This window comes from Lycium barbarum, chromosome 8 (genome assembly GCF_019175385.1).
Source record: "Lycium barbarum isolate Lr01 chromosome 8, ASM1917538v2, whole genome shotgun sequence".
Classification (NCBI taxonomy): domain Eukaryota; kingdom Viridiplantae; phylum Streptophyta; class Magnoliopsida; order Solanales; family Solanaceae; genus Lycium; species Lycium barbarum.
This window is the reverse complement of record NC_083344.1, coordinates 97,452,407-97,471,079: the sequence shown is the minus strand read 5'-3', so window position 1 is coordinate 97,471,079 and position 18,673 is coordinate 97,452,407. Positions and strand designations below refer to the sequence as shown.

The window sequence follows — 18,673 nt, the reverse complement described above, 5'->3', positions numbered from 1 at the left end:
TTTGGACGGACAAAATCATATCATGATGTATATGGAATTCCAATTCCTTTTATGTTGTAAGGAGAAGGCATAAATAAAGCAGTAACATTGCTTTTGTATGAAGTTTGCAAACACTACAATCAATTAAATAATTTTAGAAAATTGACTCTTGTGGTTGGTCTTTAATATTGTCCCCAAATTTTACCTTGTTACGAAAATCATCTCTGTTTGTTTACTGTGCAAGACACTTGACATTTTTTTCCCTTCAGTATAAGCCCACATCCATGTGTTTTTCATGATAACGCGATATAGAGTTATGTTCTACTATATTGTTGAATGTATCCTTGCTCAATTTGTTCAGTTACATATCGGTACTACTTAAATTAATGTTTGCGTATCTGCATAATTATATTTTGGGAAAAACGACAGTTGACTCATTTTGTTAGATGTAGGGAAGTTGAATATCTGATGAAGTCCTACCGAAATGACATGATTTGGATGACACAGTTCTAAATGTATTCTTCTGTGAATGTAGCTTTAAAGTTATAGCTTTTTACATGATTAATTGCTTTTCGTATATTGTTAATTTATGACGGATAGTTTGTAGTTTTTTCCAAGTGTATTTTTATATGTTTTATATGAAGTACCATTGAGTGAAAACTAAAATCATGACAATAATAGAAATAATGACAATCTCATAAGTAAATGGAGCAAGTGTATATGAGGTATCATGAGTGAAAATTTAAAATATGATAGCTGTCACTCATGTTTAAATTTCAATGTATATGATATCTTATTTGTTAGTAATCCAACAAGATAGCTAGATTGAGTATATAACATAAAATCCTAGTGATTCCTTATGACTTATGCCATAATTCGTATCACTAAACCATCTCTACCCCTCAAGGCCTCAACTTATAGATACTTTATTGCTATTTTTTATTTAATTTCGAAAGGTCATTTATGAATCGATACCAAAATGAGAAGACTATTTTAAAACATCGACTATTTTAAAACATCGACCCAAAAATAATCTATTTTAATAGAACAAACTGCTGAAACCCAAAATGGTCCTTCATTTTCTTCAAAATTGCCTTTCTGACTTTCTGTGATCGAACTAAAGTAGAATCTAAGGGAACTAGCACGTCATTTTCTTCAAAAACTATTTTGCCTTATACTTTTTCTTTTATTTTTTATAATTATAATGACTATTTGGTTCACTGTCCTTTTAGTTATCTTCTTTCCTTTTCCCAATTTAAGTTCACAGGTTCTCGCAAAATCACCACATCCTCGAGCTCTTAAAGAGTCTCTTGAGTGGAATTTACCAAAAAAAAGGCTCATGAATAATAACACTCTTGAGTCAGCAAGAATATTTTTAAATGTACCCTTTTTTAGTATTACTTTTAAATATATCCACATGATAAAGATTCTGAAGAAAAAAAGTAAGAACTTGGGACGAAAGACATTACACATAAGAATCAGCCCAGTAATATTAACGGAACAAATTTGATGATGAAACTCCTTTTCTTCGGTAGCAATGACATGCTAGTTCACTTGCTTGATTACCGTAGACAAATGGAATAAAATTACCTTGTATTATTTACTTTTACTAAATTTAAAACCCTCAGCTTCTATGGATTTCATCTTTTATCGAGGAAATAAAATCTCTTAGCCTCTTACAATTTGAATAGAAGAAAATGTCTTTTTAAGATCTCTTATGTGTAAAAAATAAAGATCTCTTATAAAAAGATCATAAAATTAAAAAAAAAAAAATTGTGAAGGGCCAAAAATCCATTTCTCCCTCTTTTATCAACCCTATGTCACAACCTAAGGTGCAATTGATGATGAAACTTATTCTCACATTAACATCAACAACATACCCAATGTAATCACATTAATAGTTGTATTTTGAAAAAAAAAAAAGGACCTTATGTAAGACCTCTCCCAAATCTAGCAGGGCCCCTGGATTTTCTTTTCATGGAAATCATAACTTGTCTGAACATTTAAAATACAAGTTCTAAAAGCATGACAGTGAAGGATTGCAGCAATATACCTAACTCCTAACTAGGGAATTCATCTTAACTGTTCAGCCTCAAATATTTTCCTGATAGCCAAAGTAATCTCACGTATATCATGATTCATGAAAATTTGGAAATGAATGAGGCAAAAATTTGAGAAGAGAGCTTCCCCGGCATCCTAATACAGTTAATCACCTTCTGCTGTAGTGGACATGGCAATGCTCATGACCAGACTTGCATTTAAGCTGTCCTCATTTTGTGCTTCAATCAAACACTAAATGCTTATTAAATTCTCAGGCTGCAAAATTGAACAGTGATGGCGGCTACTTCGTCAACCACCTAGGCTCCACTTGTTACCTTTTTCCTGACTATTCTTTTTCTCCGAGCCTTAGGAGCTGGTGTTTCCCCCTCAGAAGCCGAGTCAGTCTGACCCTGTTTGATCCCAAGAAGCCCAAGCCCGGAAACTATGGCATTCTTGGATAAGAACCATTTTGAAGAAGGCTGATCAAGACCCTCAGTGGGTCTACTATAAGCCTTCAAGACATCATCTGAATGAGCCAGTGGATCCACCTCCACACCAAGCCAAGCTAGTCTTGATGTCTCTCCTACTTGAACATTCAAGACCCTGCATACATTTTGGCTGATTATTAGGCAAGCAAAAAACGAATCCAATGAGCACCAAAATTAACCCTCTAAATCTAAGACATTGCATCCTTCTATCCCCTTCAGTTATTAGGATAAACACAAAATACTATTCTACAACCAAGGCTAATCTTGATGTAACGGACACTATGATGGTGCAGACTGTGCAAACATTTAAGCACTTATCGGAAGAATCAACAAACACTACAATTGTGAATAGTAAACAGCAACGCATTTCTAAACCAATTGCTTTATTGTACGCACTAAAGCATTCATTGTTTTCCCAAAAAAAAAAAAAGAGACAAGCTGTTTCTGCATGGAACATACTCCTAGTTTTTCTACTCATAAGATTATATCATTTCTTTTTTTCTTTTGTCCTTGTCACGACCAAATTTAGCTAAGTCGCGCGGGCACCTACCTTTCCCACCTCGGTAGGCGAACCCTTATCCCAACAATTGCGAAGTCATAAATAAACAAATAAACAAGCGGAAGAGATAAAAATCACGTATGTCTGACAATAATCATATAGAAATGTGCGGAAGTAAGGAAATACATCAAATCTACCCAGAGTCTAGTCTAACCATACAAGAGCCTCTAACTAGATAGTATGTCACTTTTGTTAAGTTGCAAGAAGAATCTTATTCTCCCTAAGCTCGGTAAACCTACATGAACTACAAAAACATGAACTGTAGATGATAAATAAAGGTTGCACTCGCTGAAAAAAGAAAAAAAAATACTTAAAAGTCTTGCATATGCTACTGCCATTTATTTACTGAAAGTATACCTCAGGGCGGTGCTGAAGAAGAGAGCCACTCCAATAACATCAAAGTGGTTAACTACAGCTCTGTCAAATCCAGACAAGAGCTGATAACGGAGGTTCGCATAAAGACCAAGAAAGGCACCATAACCAAGTGCGTTACTGCTCACAGATGGGATAGTCACCGACAACCTAGCAAACAATAGTAGCGAAAGAGATTTAGACAGGAACATAAGGTGTCAATCACAATCAGTGTTTATTTTACCTTTATAAGAGAATTAAATGGGAAATTGAATGGCAATATATGCCAAACCAATATCTACCTTCCCTCCTTTTTAGTGGCAACAAGGTTTGATAGAGCCCCTTGGACAGCTCCTGCAGTGAGTCCAACCATACAGAACTCTGCAGCCTTATAGAAAAAGGAATGAATTCTCTTCTGCAAGTCAAATTCTCTTAGTGGATAACTCTTTTCAAAGACATTGTTTGGAAGCTTCTGTAATGTGTTTTGCAAATCAAACTTGAATGTGTTTCCATATGAACGACAAGGAGCAAGCGACCAAACAACAATAGCATTGCAAGCCGTTACAGTAAGCACATTAAGAAGGGCAAGATCCCACTCCTGCTTTATCCTAGATTAAAAAATAAATAAACATGTTTGTTTAATATCCTACATGAGCACTTCTTAATGAGTTTTTATTTCCATGAAGTGAATAACTATACCTCTCCTTCCGGTTTTTTACCTCCCACCAAACTGAGCAACCAATTGTACTGGCTTGCTCTAGAAGCAGCTTGTACAAAAATGCCGGATCAGCAATCATCCTGTGTAAAAGATTCATAGAAAATCAGGCAACTAGAAGCATCAATCTAAATCTGCAAGCTCCTCTTGAGGTGTGAAAATTGGAAACAGAAAACATAAGAAGCTATTTACGTTTTTGAAAATGAATGAACCAACTCCTTTCCAATGAGAAAAATGAACCAACTGAGATTTTTCAAGCTCAGCTCGTTGAACAATTGAGCATAAATTGAGCTTGAGCTTGAATCGTGTCATGAATAGACGGGCTGGCCACGTTCTGTTCACAGATGCCTCAGCTCATTAACACCCCTGCTCAAAGCTTTCAAGCTTTTGGAAGAAAAGACAAGATCCCCCTTCCCCGCACTCCCCCCTCCTTCACTGAGACCCCAAACACAAAATTTAAAAAGGATAACCAATTCTTTCCATTTCAAGATATAAAAATTCCAGAATGAAGCCGCATGTTGGATATATACAAATTTTGGAGCGCTGATATTTGTTCCCAACTATAGTGTATCACTGAAGCAAAATGCTTTTCAAGCAGCATATTCTTATGAAAATTACATGTAGTGGGCTCATAAGTGAACTTCAACTCCATTTTACAGTACACTCCATGCTCATTCATAATCTCCAATAAGCATCACAATCCGTGATGGATGAGTGCTGGGGAATTTCTTTTTTTCACCCCTATACTAGGTTCATTTCATGTTAAGAGTACAAGCAGAGTATCTTAATATCTTCTTTAGGTGGGGTGCAGTAAGCAAAAGCATGACATCCGAGTAAGAAAATGCCTGTGAACCAAACTTCTTTGAGGCTTCACAGTAAAACTTCATAGGCTACAACCCTAAGAGGGATTTCTAAATACATCTAGCAGTGGACAACAGTCTCAGTGTAGCACAAAGCAAAGAAGGCAATGGTTGGAATATCATCTTCAGAAGAAACCTAAACGACTGGGAAATGGGCAGAGTTACTGATATTTCTGGTCTTCTTTCCTCAGTTCCAGATGTAAACAACAGTGAAGATAATTTAATTTGGAAGGGGCGGCAGAGAGATGGTTCCTATACTGTGAAGTCATGTTACTGCATGTTAGTAAAAGAAGCCAACCAGAATCGTATGGGTCTTAGAAGGTTTGGAACTCTAAGTCACCAGTGGAACTCAGTGGAAGTAATGTGCTTTACATGGCTGGTTATGAGAAGCTTGTCTAACTCAAGACAACTTGCAAAAGGGGGAGAATCTGAATCAAACAGACATCTTTCTTTGCATTGTCCTTTGACTGCTCAGATTTGACATATGTTCTTCAATGTTTGAACCTTGAAATGAGTCATGCCTACTTCACCTGCCGATCTGTTACCATGCTGGCAAAAAGGACTTATTCTAAGAAACTGAAGAATGCTTGGAACTCCATACATGCATGCATTTGGTGGTGCATTTAGAAGGAAAGAAATCGAAGATGATTTGAAGGTAATAACAACTCTGTACTGAAGATCAAAATCTGAATGTATACTTTTGATTTCTTTTTGGTGTAAAGTGGAGTTGATAGATGATGCCAAACCCCTATTGCAGTTAATCGAATCTTTTGCAGCTTAGTTTTTCTGGGGTTCTGATTGTTTTATCCATCCCCCCACCCCAAACACACAAACCTTTTGAATGTAATACAGCACTTTCTTAGTGCTAGTGTCTGACATCAGTAGTATGTAACATTTCAAAAGATGAGAGAATAAGACTTCGATCAGCAAGGTAAGTTCTCCAACACCAGCAATCATGCATACACTAAATATCTAGTAGAAAGGCTTTTGTCCAGCACTTTTGCCCTCTCCAAGTGTTTTGAGTATTAAGATAGCATTGTATTTACCTGCCAATAAATGCCCTTGATAATCCTTGAGGAAGTGACCGGGAAATAAATCTAGCTGTTGTTGGCCTGGCACTAATGGCAAGAAATTTCACCATTTGGGCAGAGCTAACTAAACCCTGGATTAAAAGTACGACTAAAGTTAGAGATATAATACTGCAACTACATAACTACATTAAGTAAAGTAACTTGCCATCTCATAGGCTTGCCGCAACCCTGCTGGTAAATCCATCATTGTCTTCTGCCACTCATTTAGCACGGCATCAACAAATTTCCGATCAAACAACTGAAAATTAATGAGAAATTATGAGAGATACAATAATGTTACAAGTTTATTCCATGAGTTAACAAAAACTATTGCCATTTGCAGAAGCCTGTTACCTCTTGGAGTATCATTCTTCTCCTAAATAGTCCACCCTCATCTCCCTCATCACCATCGTCAAAGTCATCAAAGTAATCATCATCATCACCATCGTCGTCACCTCCATCCCCACCACCATGACTTAAATTCTTTCCCATATTTCCACCTCCTCCACCAGTCGAAAGCTGTGATTTTGCACGACATTAGCCAATTTTTTCAATTCCCAAAGAGTTACCAGATTGTACCATGAAAGCTTAAGATCAGGCAAAACACAGAGAAGAAGGTTCTTAAACATAGGAGGAATATTCTCTCATCATATAAAGCAACCAGATGCCAAATTCACACCATCTGGCCCAGGTTTCAGCACATTAATCTTTTGCCATGTTTTTTCTCATTTTTTCCATTTCATTGAGAAAGGAGATGCTTTAGAACCAAAATAGCAAAGAGATGCATTTGGTAAAGGCACATAAAATAAATCTAGGATGCTTTAATCAACTTCAAGTATTTTGGAAATATTTTCCACTTATTCTTTATTTATTCTCCCATCTATACTTTTCTGTATCTATTTTATTTGGATTAGATTTGTAGTGCCAATCCAACACATGTCCTTTTCTTTAATGTTTTTATTGTTTTCAACTGAAATTTCTTTTTTTTTTTTCGATATTTATTTTCACTTGTAGTTTAGTTATATCTGATCAGTATTTTAACTCTTAGCTCCTTATTATTTGCCTGAACCTGAAAGCACATAAAGAAACAGAAACGTCAACTTTCCCAAAGCCAGCTCTAATTTATCAGCACTGGGTGCTGGATCCCGAGTCACAAGTAAACAGCACCAGGAAACTGGAAACCCACACCGCAAAACTCTTCATTCCTACAGAACATGCAGCGATGAAACAAAAACATTTGCTCAGCTACATAATCTATTCAGTAGCGAAAGCAATGTGTCTCCATTCTTTCTCTAGCAGCATATCTGAAGGAACACCACAAACAAATACCAAGATGAAACTACTCAAGAATACAACCACGATTTCAGTTCCATTTGCATGCCCCGGCTTCACAACAATCAGATTTTGATATACGATTATCTTTGGAACACTGGACACACCTTTAAAAAGTTTTTGGGGCTCCAATAATAACAAGAGATAAAAAATAATGTTCCTACACAATGTCAAAGTGTTGACTAAAACTTCTACTTTTTTTTTTTTTTTTTTTTTTTTGAGAAAGTAACAGTTGTATGTATTTGACTAAATCAGTACATAGGTTGTACTGAAAACCATATTTACATCATAGCAAAAATCAGGAAACTAGTCCATAAAGTGAAATTCTAACAAGAACCTAGGATTTCTATTATGGACTCAGTATCATCTAGGTAGATCTGCTTGCCCCAAAAACAAAAAAGCTTAATGCAATTCAGTTTGATCTTCTGTACTTCACTGCTGGTGTCTTCAAAACACCTGGTGTTCCTTTCTTTCCATATTGTCCACCAAATACAGGCTGGGACAATCCTCCATCTATCTCTGTCTGAGGCTCCTACTCCTGCCTCCTCCCAGCTATAAAGTAACTAGTAATCCTTTTTGGCATTACCCAAACAATGCCTCTTTAGATGGATAAAAATCCTCCACAGCTGGGCTGTAATCCTACAATGTAAAAATAGATGACTAACTGTCTCAACCTCTTCGCCACACAAATAGCATCTGGAACAAAGAGAGGACTTTCTTTTTTGAGGTTTTCTTGAGTCAAAACAGCTTCTCTTGCCAACAGCCAAGTGAAACATGCAACTTTGTGAGGCACCTTCACTTTCCACATGTGCTTCCAAGGCCAACGTTGCACTTGTTGGTTCCCCTGGATCAAGAATTTGTAAGCTGAGCTCGCTTTGTAAGTGCCTTCGCTGTCTTCTTGCCACCATAGTTTGTCTGCTCCTTCCTGTGTTCCTTTAAATTCTTCCAGTTTTTTGAAAAATTCTGTCAATGTATTGATTTCCCAATCATTGAAGTTTCTTCTAAACTGAATGTCCCATCCTTGAGCAGTCCAGTTCTCAGCTACCTTCTTATCTTGATGTACTGCCAGTCCGTAAATGCTTGGAAAGAGTTCCTTTAGACAAGTGTTTCCCAACCATTTGTCCTCCCAGAAAGAAGTGTTTTCACCATTGTTCACTTTAACAGTGGAATGTATCCTCAAGAAAGGCCAAAGATTTCTTATAGATCTCCACAAGCTGACTCCATAAGGGGTGTTCACCTCCTTAGTCATCCAATTATTATCTTCCCCATACTTTGTTTTGATGATTCTTCCCCAGTAAGGTTGAGGTGTTTGTGAATACCTCCACAGCCATTTGAGTCTTAAAGCTTTGCTCTGTAACTTCAAGTTTCTAATACCTAAACCACCTCGCTTCTTTCCCAGTATAACATTACACCACTTAACTAAATGGAATACCTTCTTATCTTGGTTACCCTTCCAAAGAAAGTCCCTTATGATCTTATCAAGTCTTTGGATAACTCCCTCTGGAATGGGAAAGATGGACATCATATAAATTGGGAGTGCATCCAGTGTAGAGTTAATGAGAGTGACTCTGCCCCCTAGTGATATGTATTGTGACTTCCACTTAGATAATTTCTTCTCACACTTTTCAATCGCAGAATTCCAGATATTCATCGACTTTGATTTAGCACCTAAAGGCATTCCCAAGTAAGTATGATTAACAAAACCTCTAACTCTAACTATGATTACTACACTGGGGCTTTCTCAACACCGGACACCATTAATGCTATTTTTCAGCTTCATGATTAGCAGTGTTTCTAAAAATGAAAAGCGCAAAAACGGGACAAGGTCTATGGGACTTGAATCCAAAAGCAAGAACTAAAGCACATTCCTTTGAAGTGAAGCGCACAATTTACGAAATAAGAGAAGTACTAAATATATATATATATATATGAATTTAGTGGTATACTAGTCCAATTGCACTTAAAACAACTAATTTCAACATCCAATAAACAACAATGTTGTTACTAAATCAACTCCTCAAAGTTGAGACCCAAAGGACAGACCGCTCCACGTTGGGACTATTTGTGAGTCATTATTGGAGGCACGCTTCTCTGAAGCTCATGGCTTCAACCGTAAAGCAATAGACCCTTGCTTCGCATCACTTCACTGCTTTAAATTCGATGGCTTTTTACAACACTAGTAACAAACTGTGCAGATCACTAAGAAAATCTATCATGGCGTCTATATCATTAACATTGATTCTACCCATACAACAACATACAAAGTGTAATCCAACAAGTGGGGTCTGGGGAGGGTGGTGTGTACGCAGACCTTACCCCTACCTTGTGAAGGCAGAGACGCTGTTACACCAAAAAAGGAGCAAAGAGAGACATTTCTGCTTAAGGCTAACTATGTTCTCCTCTCTCGCTTAAAAATTCTCAGGTTCCTTTCCCTCCATATGACCCACCAAATTGCTGCCAATATAGCGGACCAGAGTGCTGCTTTGTGTTTGAATTAAAATAACTAATATCAACATCCAATAAACAACAATGTTGTTACCAAAACAACTCCTCAAAGTTGAGATTCGAAGGACAGACCGCTTCACATTGGGACCGCTTTGTGAGTCATTATTTGAAGCACGCTTGTCTGAAGAAGCATGGCTTCACCCGTAAAGCAATAGACCCTTGCTTCGCATCACTTCATCGCTTTAAACAATTAGCACGATACATGATCGGAAAACTCAGAAGGTGATATCTTTACAACGCATTAGAAAGTAGAACTTCATGTCAAATATCTGAAGTTGGACTATCTTAACTACATCACCATGAACATTTTATGCAATTTTCGGGATTTACTCTAGCTAGATATCAAATATAAATAGCATAAGACAAAATACAGCAGCACTGCATCTCAATCCCAAGCTAGATGGGGTCAGCATATGATTCATCATTCATCAATCTCCATCATTATTTTCATTCCAACACTATTGACACACTTACAAGCTGAAATCTTTACAATATAGTATAGAAATGGAATTTCACCAGAAAAATACAACTATAAGGAAACCACAATTTCAGTAGACAAATTTCACTCAAGAAAAGCTAAAAAGTAAAAGAAAATAATTACTATGAACGAAAGGATAAAGCTGCTAAAAGTCAATCATCTGTTCACTAAATACTCGGGGGGAACTATTAAATTCGTCCAATAGTAGTCACCTTTCTTTCTATAATTAGAAACAATTTAACTTTAAAATTCTATTTCAACACAAATGTTTAAGGTTTGTTTTAGACCTCAAATCTCAAAAGTGTCCTTTCTTCCTTAAAGTTTGTGCCTAGTCAAGCAGTACCACATAAATTGGGACGGAATGAGTAATTACTACGAACAAAAGGATAAAGCTGCTAAAAGTCAATCATCTGTTCAGTAAATACGCGGGGGAAATATTGAATTCATCGAAAAAGTAGTTACCTTTCTATAATTAGAAATAATTTAACTTTAAAATTCTCTTTCTAACACAAATGTTTAAGGTTTGTTTTAAACCTCAAATCTCAAAAGTCGCCCTTCCTTTCTCAAATTTTGTGCCTAGTCAAATGCCGCCACATAAATTGGGACGGAATGAGTAATTACTATGAACAAAAGGATAAAGCTGTTAAAAGTCAATCATTTGTTCACTTTTTTTTTTCCCCTTCGAACTACTCAACAAAACTATCAAATTCGTCTCAAAAAGTAGGTGATAAGGCACAAACCTCAGGGCTAGACTTGGTTTGTTTCTGAGTCAAATCAAGTTTGGATTTCTCCAATGTAACTGCACCTAACGCCCCATATTTCCCTCCTTTCATTACCGGCGCATACATTACTGTATTTGACGATGACGATGATTCTTGAAAACACCGTTCTAAACCTGCAACCGCATCGCTGCCGTCAATTAACGGTGAAGTTGACGACGCTTTGATAATAACGTTAAGTTTACGGACCAAAGGAACTGATGCTCGACGGGGTAATAAGGATTTGGTGGAGGTAGGGATAAGTTGGGTATTATTTATGGGCATTATTTGAGCTGTTTGAAACACAGAGTGAGACATTTTGGGTTGTATTTTTTTGTGTCTTTTCTTTCTCAAATTTTGAGTGTAGGGATAGAAAGAGTTTTATCTATGGAGGGAAATTTTGTCTCTCTCCTGGGAGAGTTTCGAGAGAGGGGGAGGAAGAGAAAGAGGAAATGAGGGAATACTTGGGGTTTTGATAGAATGGCTAAAAGAGAAAGACAAACCCAATCCAGAGACTGAGTCGGCAGAGTTCCTTTGTCCTGGCTAACTCCGGGACATGAGTGTCACTGGAAATAATTAGAGCCCGTTTGATCAAAGCTTATTTTTCTCTAAAACTGTTTATTTTAAAAAAAGTGAAGTGCTTTACCAAGTTTTTTGTAGAAAATATATTTAAAAGTTTGGTTAAATATTAACTGTTGTCTCTAAAGTATTTTTTAAATTAATTGACTAAATACAGATTAGTTCTCATCAAAAGTACTCTTTCGAAAAAAATATTTTTCAAAATAAATTAATTTTAGAAGCTTGGCTAAACAGCCTATAAAAGTCAATGGACATGATTAAAAATAGCTCTTAATAGTTTGCGTGAAATAAAAAATGTGTTTTTAAACACTTGTGCCAAAATAATAAAAATAAGCCAAAAGACATAAGTTATAAATTCTAACTTGTGGATTTGGCTTATAAGTCGAAAGTCATAAGCCTATCCAAACAGACTCCAATTTCATGAGCTAATGATTTTTTCGCAAGTTTCACACCCCAACTGTTAATTGTTCCATTTTTCTACTTGAACTATCACCATCTATGTATTAAAACACACCTCAACTATCAGTTGTTATATTTTCCTACCTGAACTATCACCATCGTTCGTGTAGAAAAAGAAATAACTGATAGTTGAGATTTTTTTTAATACATAAATGATGATAGTTCAAGTAGGAAAAGAGAAAGCTGATAGTTGGGGTGTGAAACTCCCGAAAAAATATTAATTCAAAGTGTTTTTTGACCACTATCTCTTAATTTCATGGATGATTAGCCAACTTTTACTTTATTATTATACTACAATTACCAAACTATTTTTTGTCTTTAACAAATTACTAAATTATACTTTAATATAATGAAATTCTCTATTTATTTATTTTTTTGTGTTGACGTTTTCATTAATATTGTTCCCCACCTCTGAAGGTTAAGATGACTAAGTGAAATTTACTCATTTAGCTGACGCGCGAGAAAGGTTGTTTTCTTTTCTATACCGTACTATTTTCTAAGGCGTCAATGGTTCGGTTCGGCGGGTTTTTTTAAAAAATTATACCATATCAATTTTTCGGTTATTGTACTGTATATAACCAAAATTAAACTTTTAAAAATTGTCCCAATCACTTCGGTATCAATACGATTCGGTTAATTTTCGATATTTTTTAAAAATCACCTAATGCAATACAAATATAATAATATAATAGAAGTTAAGAATTAAAAAGTAATGGAAGAAACAAACCGAAAATGCTAACATTATCGATGAACCACACAAATACGAGGACATCTACTTATAACCTATAAGGAACACTATTAAATAAATACTTATATTCGTTGCTTCTAAAAGAATACTTTTTATTATAAAATTTTATTCAAATTAAAACTATACAAATTAATAAAATTGGAATGGATCTTACAGATAGCAAGGCAGCAAGCCAACAAGCCAACAAGCCAACGATTGTATCAATTTATGATAGTTGGTGTTTAAAGAATATTTTTATCAGAAAATATTATTGAAAACTAAGGGCAGCCTGGTGCACTTACATAAAGTAATTGTCGTATAGATTTCAATGGCAATGGGGAAAGGGTAATTATACTAAATTTTTAGTTAAAGAATTTGCGAGATGAAGTTATATGTAGAGGCTATCATGGCTTATTGGAATAAGAACTTCAAAATCTAGAAAACATATCATATACAATATACAAGAACCTAGTGCAAACCTATTCTTCTTAGTGTAGTAGTGTTCGAGATTTTATGTCGTGTAGTAGTGTTTGAAATTTTATGTAAGGTTTAGGTTTTCATTATAGTCCTCCCCATTTAAATTCATCCCAAAGCAAGGTCCAAAGTTAAAATATCTAATGCTATGTATTATAAACTTTGATATATAAATATATTTTCTACATATATGTTTATTCGGTTCGGTTTTTTTTTGAGTATTTTTTATAAAATAAAAAACCCACCCTATTAATTCGGTACGGTTATAGATTTATATTAAAATATTCGATTTTATTAGAAAGAATCTAGAAATCGATTTGATATAGTACGGTTCGGTCGGTTCAATCAATTTTTGAAAAACCATTGACCCCCCCTATTTTCATCCTATTATACTAGCTCTCTAATGTGTGTTTCGTGTTTTCTTAAGAGTAGCTTTTTAGTTGGGAGGTTTCTATTTATTTATTTATTTATTTTCTTATTTATTTGAAACTGTATTTCACTTGCATCATTTTCAAAATAATTTTATGGTTGGTGTAATCAAGACATTATATCTGCACCCAAAAAAAAGTCTAGAGTTTCAATCATGATTGAATTTTAGTTAAGCATATTTTTAAAGAATTTGAATAATAAATAATGAGCAAAATATTTGTTTAACTCCTTAATAATAATAGTACAAAACCAAATAGGGTAGAGTCTTCTTCTTGATATATTGTCATAACTAGTTTTCGTACCCGCGCGATGCGCGACCGATTATCAAAAGTAACTAATCATGGAAAATTATGATATTATTTGTTTGATATAATAATAATAATAATTTATCATATTCCGTTGACATTTTTTAAATCAATAAATTTTGAACTGCACTGTTTTTGTTTAACAGGCAGAGTTCAATAGTTGATGGTTTTTCTTTAGATAGCAAGCTGTGTGTATCTATGCCGTAGATTTGTATTGTTCATGTTATAAATAAAAGTTAATTACTAAAAAAAAATCAATTCATTTGTGAAATATTAAAAATAACTATTAAATATACTAAATTTAACTTCATCAATTATGTAAAACTTTGATAAAACATTAATATTAAAATTCTAAATTCTAAATTCACACTTAATATCCTATCATGATTGAATTACTTTAGACTTTCTGATGTGAAAATAAAACAATGTAATTTATTATATCCAATTAATATATTTTAAAGAATAAATTATGATATTAAAAAATAATTTTCTATATCGCAACTGGCTTATATATTTATTTGTTTAATCTGTTGATGTGGGAACACAATTTTTATCTTTCAATTCATGTTCAAAATAATCCGTCAATTCAATTTTACCTTCTTAACACTAACCTCCTTTGTAGGTTGTGATACATTTATCTCCCTTGGTTTGATTTTTTATTACACTGACTTCTTTTTTAGTATTCAAAGTTTTAAGATAGTATTCAAATATTTTAAAAATAGTTTACCGGTTGGAACATGGATTTATCTAATGAATTTATCTGCATTGAGATTTTATATTTGAATACTAATATATCATCTAATAGATAAACGAACATAACTAAATTTGATAGAATTTAGGCTTTACCTATATTTCTATGGTAATATTTTGAACCTGAATTTTTATGATATTTTACTTTTCCTGTTCAAATTCAAGAAATTTATTTTAATAAAATATATATTTCTAATACCATAATAAATTATCTTTCAATTCAAATTAAATATTGTTTCATCTATTAAACAGTATCTCATAAAGTGTCACGTGAGAATTGTCATTATAATATTATATGTTATATCCCGCATTTTAGCATATTCGGAAAATTCGAAATAATTTTGACTTGTAAGAAATAAGGTCATAGTTTGATCTTTATTTAATATATGTGTGTTGTCTATGAAATGTTGACGTGGAAATATGGAGGAAGGTCAAGGGCAAAATGGGAAATTTTAGAAACTAGTTTCGGGAATTTTAAAATAAGACCCGCAACAATTTGAGCCTAAATGAAAAAAAAAAAAAAAGGCCCAAAAATTTTGGGGTGGCCGGCCAACCACATGGCCCAAGCCCACTTTTAAAGTAAAACTCATGTATATTAAAGGAAGGGGGACCATTTATTCTTCATTTTAGAAGAACTTTCAAGAACACAAAAATTAGAGCAAAACAAAAGAGGGGCATTCGGCTACAAGAAAGAAAAAAAAAATTGTTGCCCACAAATCTTTGATGCAAAAACTAAATTCTTCTTGAATTTCCACTAAGTTGGAAACCCTCTTCAAGGTGATACAAATTTGGAAGCAAAAGAGTATTTTTTTTTTTACAAAGTGAAGAATTTGGAAAAGGTAAGATTCTACTCTTTTTAGCTTGGAAGAATTATATATATATATGTTGTAGTATGTGGGAATGAATGTAGAGTATGAAAATCTTGTGTTATGGGTGTGTGGGTGTGTGGCCGAAAATGGGTGGATGGAGAGAAATGATTAAAAATTTATTTATTATGTCAATTGTGTTGTAATGGCCTTTTTATGCAAATGGAAGAACATTAGTTCAAGTTGGTATGAAAAATTGGTTGTTAAGTTGTTCTAGGAAATTTTGTGATTTTAATATAGTTTATGTAATTATGGAAATGAATTGTTAAAGTGTAAATGGTGGTTGTTGTTGATGAGATGGAAAGATGAAAAATGTGTTGTGAATGTTGTGTCGAAGGTTGGAGATTTCGGATGAATTCTAGTCTTGGTGGGATTTTTGTATATTTTGTAAAATGGTATGAAATGCTTTGAATTGCACTTGAATGGTCTTGAATTGGTAATGAATGTGTAGGTGTCGGTATTGGCTTGAAAAATCCGTAGTTGAATGGAATGTCGGTGGATTATGTTGAAAGGAAGATTACTAGTGTTGGAATGCATTTTAAATTGGTTTTGATGTTATTGGTTTGGTTGTTGGTATTGTCGGTATGGTTGTTGACGAATTTGGCCGAGTTAAATTCTCGGGGATGTTGAATTTACAGGGGAGGTGCTGCCGAAATTTCGGTAGACAAATACTAATTAGAATTAAAAATTCTAAGTACTAGTAGCTAATTTTTGGAAATTGATAATATTATTGTAGATATTGGAGAGCCCGAGACCTGAGTCGGGATTCGTTTGGCGAGTGATCGAGATTTGGTAGTGAGCGATCGAGGTATGTAAAGCTTACCGTTCTTCCTTTTTGGCATGACCTTTATGAAATAAATGAATGACAAATATGTATGTCTCCAAAGAAAAATTCTACTCCTATAGCCACTAGGATGGCCTATGTCTTTGATTTCCATAAACTATTCCATATGACTTGTCACATACTTATGATGTTTGAAGTATTAGTCGATACGTTTCCGGATATGGTTTGAAAAATATCCGATATGGCCTAAGTTTGGATATGTATATTTAGGATATGTGCATATGATTCTAAGACTATGTTCGAAGTACCCTATAATGTTATTTGAAAGTTCCTCAATATGGATGATGCTAAATTTTCAGAAAATGACCTATGATGTGTTTTCGAAAGTTTTGTAATTTGGAAGTCCGTAACTTTTGTATATTAATTTCCGATGGACTAGATGCCTACCTTGAGCCTTTTTAATATCAGTATGTATATGTATTTATCCGTCGAGTCTTGGAATTTATTTAAATATGTGTATGCATATGGTTTCCGCACTACTCCGCTCATGCCTACTACTATGATATCGTTCGCCGGATCCCGGGCCGGTTTTGTGATCGTGTGCACTATGTGATATTCGGCAGTATGATGTGTTACGGTTCCCGAGGCCTCGCCATAGGGTCGGGTTCCACTTATATACGGCGTTATGATGTAATATGATATACGACATGTTTTGGCGTTGTGATACATTATGATGATATGATGTGTTCGGGGTTTGTACGGAGATCTGAAACTTTCTGGAGTATGATGTGTTGTGGCGCCAGCGTCGGAGTGGCGACCACGTTCCTGAGCCTTATGCACGATTTTTATTTGCATGATATATATATATATATGTGTGTGTGTGTCTTCTGCACAGATATTGATATATTCTTCGGTATCCATATTCTGCACTCCTCACTTTGGTTATGATTCTGACTTCATTATTTTATGCTTTACATACTCAGTACATATTTCGTACTGACCCCCTTCCTTCGGGGGCTGCGTTTCATGCCCGCAGGTACGGACGTTCATTTTGGTGATTCCCAGTATAGGATACCTACTCTGCCACTTGGATTACTCCTTTTGATTCGGAGCTCATACTTTTGGTACATATCTTCTGCTACACATATTCTGTATATATATGACTATTTGGGTACGGCGGGGCCCTGTCCCGTCATATGCTTCTGTTATGTTTTGTAGAGGCCTGTAGTCATATATGTGGGTCATGGGTCATGTTTGTTCGTTTGTGATTATGATTTCGTCTTAGTGCGGCCCCGTTTACTATTATGGCCAAAACGACCCATTTGTCTATATATGTGTGTATATCTGGCGATGTGTATTCCGCCAATTTATCGGATTTGGATATGATGTTTTTGTACGGGCGACTGCTTAAGATGATACTTGTTTTCAGCATTTGCTTAAATGACGTAGGTTCAGTTTGAATAAAATTTTGATATGTCGATCTGGTACGTAAGTCTGTTTGAGTGTCCAAATAGGGCACCAGTCGCGGCCCACGGGGCTGGGTCGTGACATTATATGCGATAAGCAATTGAATTTTTTCCTCTTTTTTGTTTTCAATTGAATATGGTTTAATTTTAATTATATTTTTTGGTAATTAGGAAATTTTCATATCCCTTTCACATATACTTGTTGGATTGACTTCTAAACCGGTGCACCCCACTTTATTAGTCCATTCTTTGTGTATAATTTGCATTGTACTGCCAAGTACAAGATGGAGCTCCAAATAATGACTCTCTATTTTTTTCCTTTTTTTTTTCTTTCTTATTTGATATTTACCAACATGTTCATATAACTTCTCTTGTACATGTTAATTTAAAATTTAAGATAAAAATGATTTAGGTGATAGGAATTAGCAATTTTATTCCATTAGGCTGGCAATTTTTTTATGGATAATATCAGTGTGAAACTTTGGGATGCTAACAGTTACTGTTAAGTATTTTGTATTTAAAAACAATTTCGTGATTGAACAAAATAACTTGATATTGATTGAAGAGATTATTTTGGAATGCATTATGTTGTTCAAGAGATAGAATCTTGCATTATGCACTTCAATAGTTAGCAATATCAACTTGCTACAATTGTTTCTTGGAAGAAGATTTATCTGGCATTTGCTTAGTGGCGTACTT

General features: G+C 34.7%; 1 protein-coding gene and 1 long non-coding RNA gene across 2 annotated transcripts; one reads left to right on the top strand and one right to left on the bottom strand.

Annotated features, from left to right (window-relative positions):
* Positions 1–1,907: 1,907 nt before the first annotated feature.
* On the bottom strand, positions 1,908–11,669 carry LOC132606371 (protein RETICULATA-RELATED 1, chloroplastic-like). The gene is made up of 8 exons (XM_060319829.1): positions 11,118–11,669; positions 6,417–6,581; positions 6,229–6,321; positions 6,039–6,154; positions 4,117–4,215; positions 3,720–4,025; positions 3,424–3,588; positions 1,908–2,622 (listed from the first exon to the last, which is right to left on the bottom strand). Exons 1-8 carry the CDS (start codon positions 11,451–11,453, stop codon positions 2,337–2,339), a joined length of 1,566 nt encoding a protein of 521 aa, XP_060175812.1. The 5' UTR covers positions 11,454–11,669; the 3' UTR covers positions 1,908–2,336.
* A 3,818-nt stretch (positions 11,670–15,487) lies between these two features.
* Positions 15,488–17,995, top strand: LOC132605161 (uncharacterized). Its single transcript, XR_009569068.1, has 3 exons — positions 15,488–15,697; positions 16,461–16,532; positions 17,545–17,995. It is a non-coding gene; the product is annotated as an uncharacterized LOC132605161 (long non-coding RNA).
* Positions 17,996–18,673: the final 678 nt, after the last annotated feature.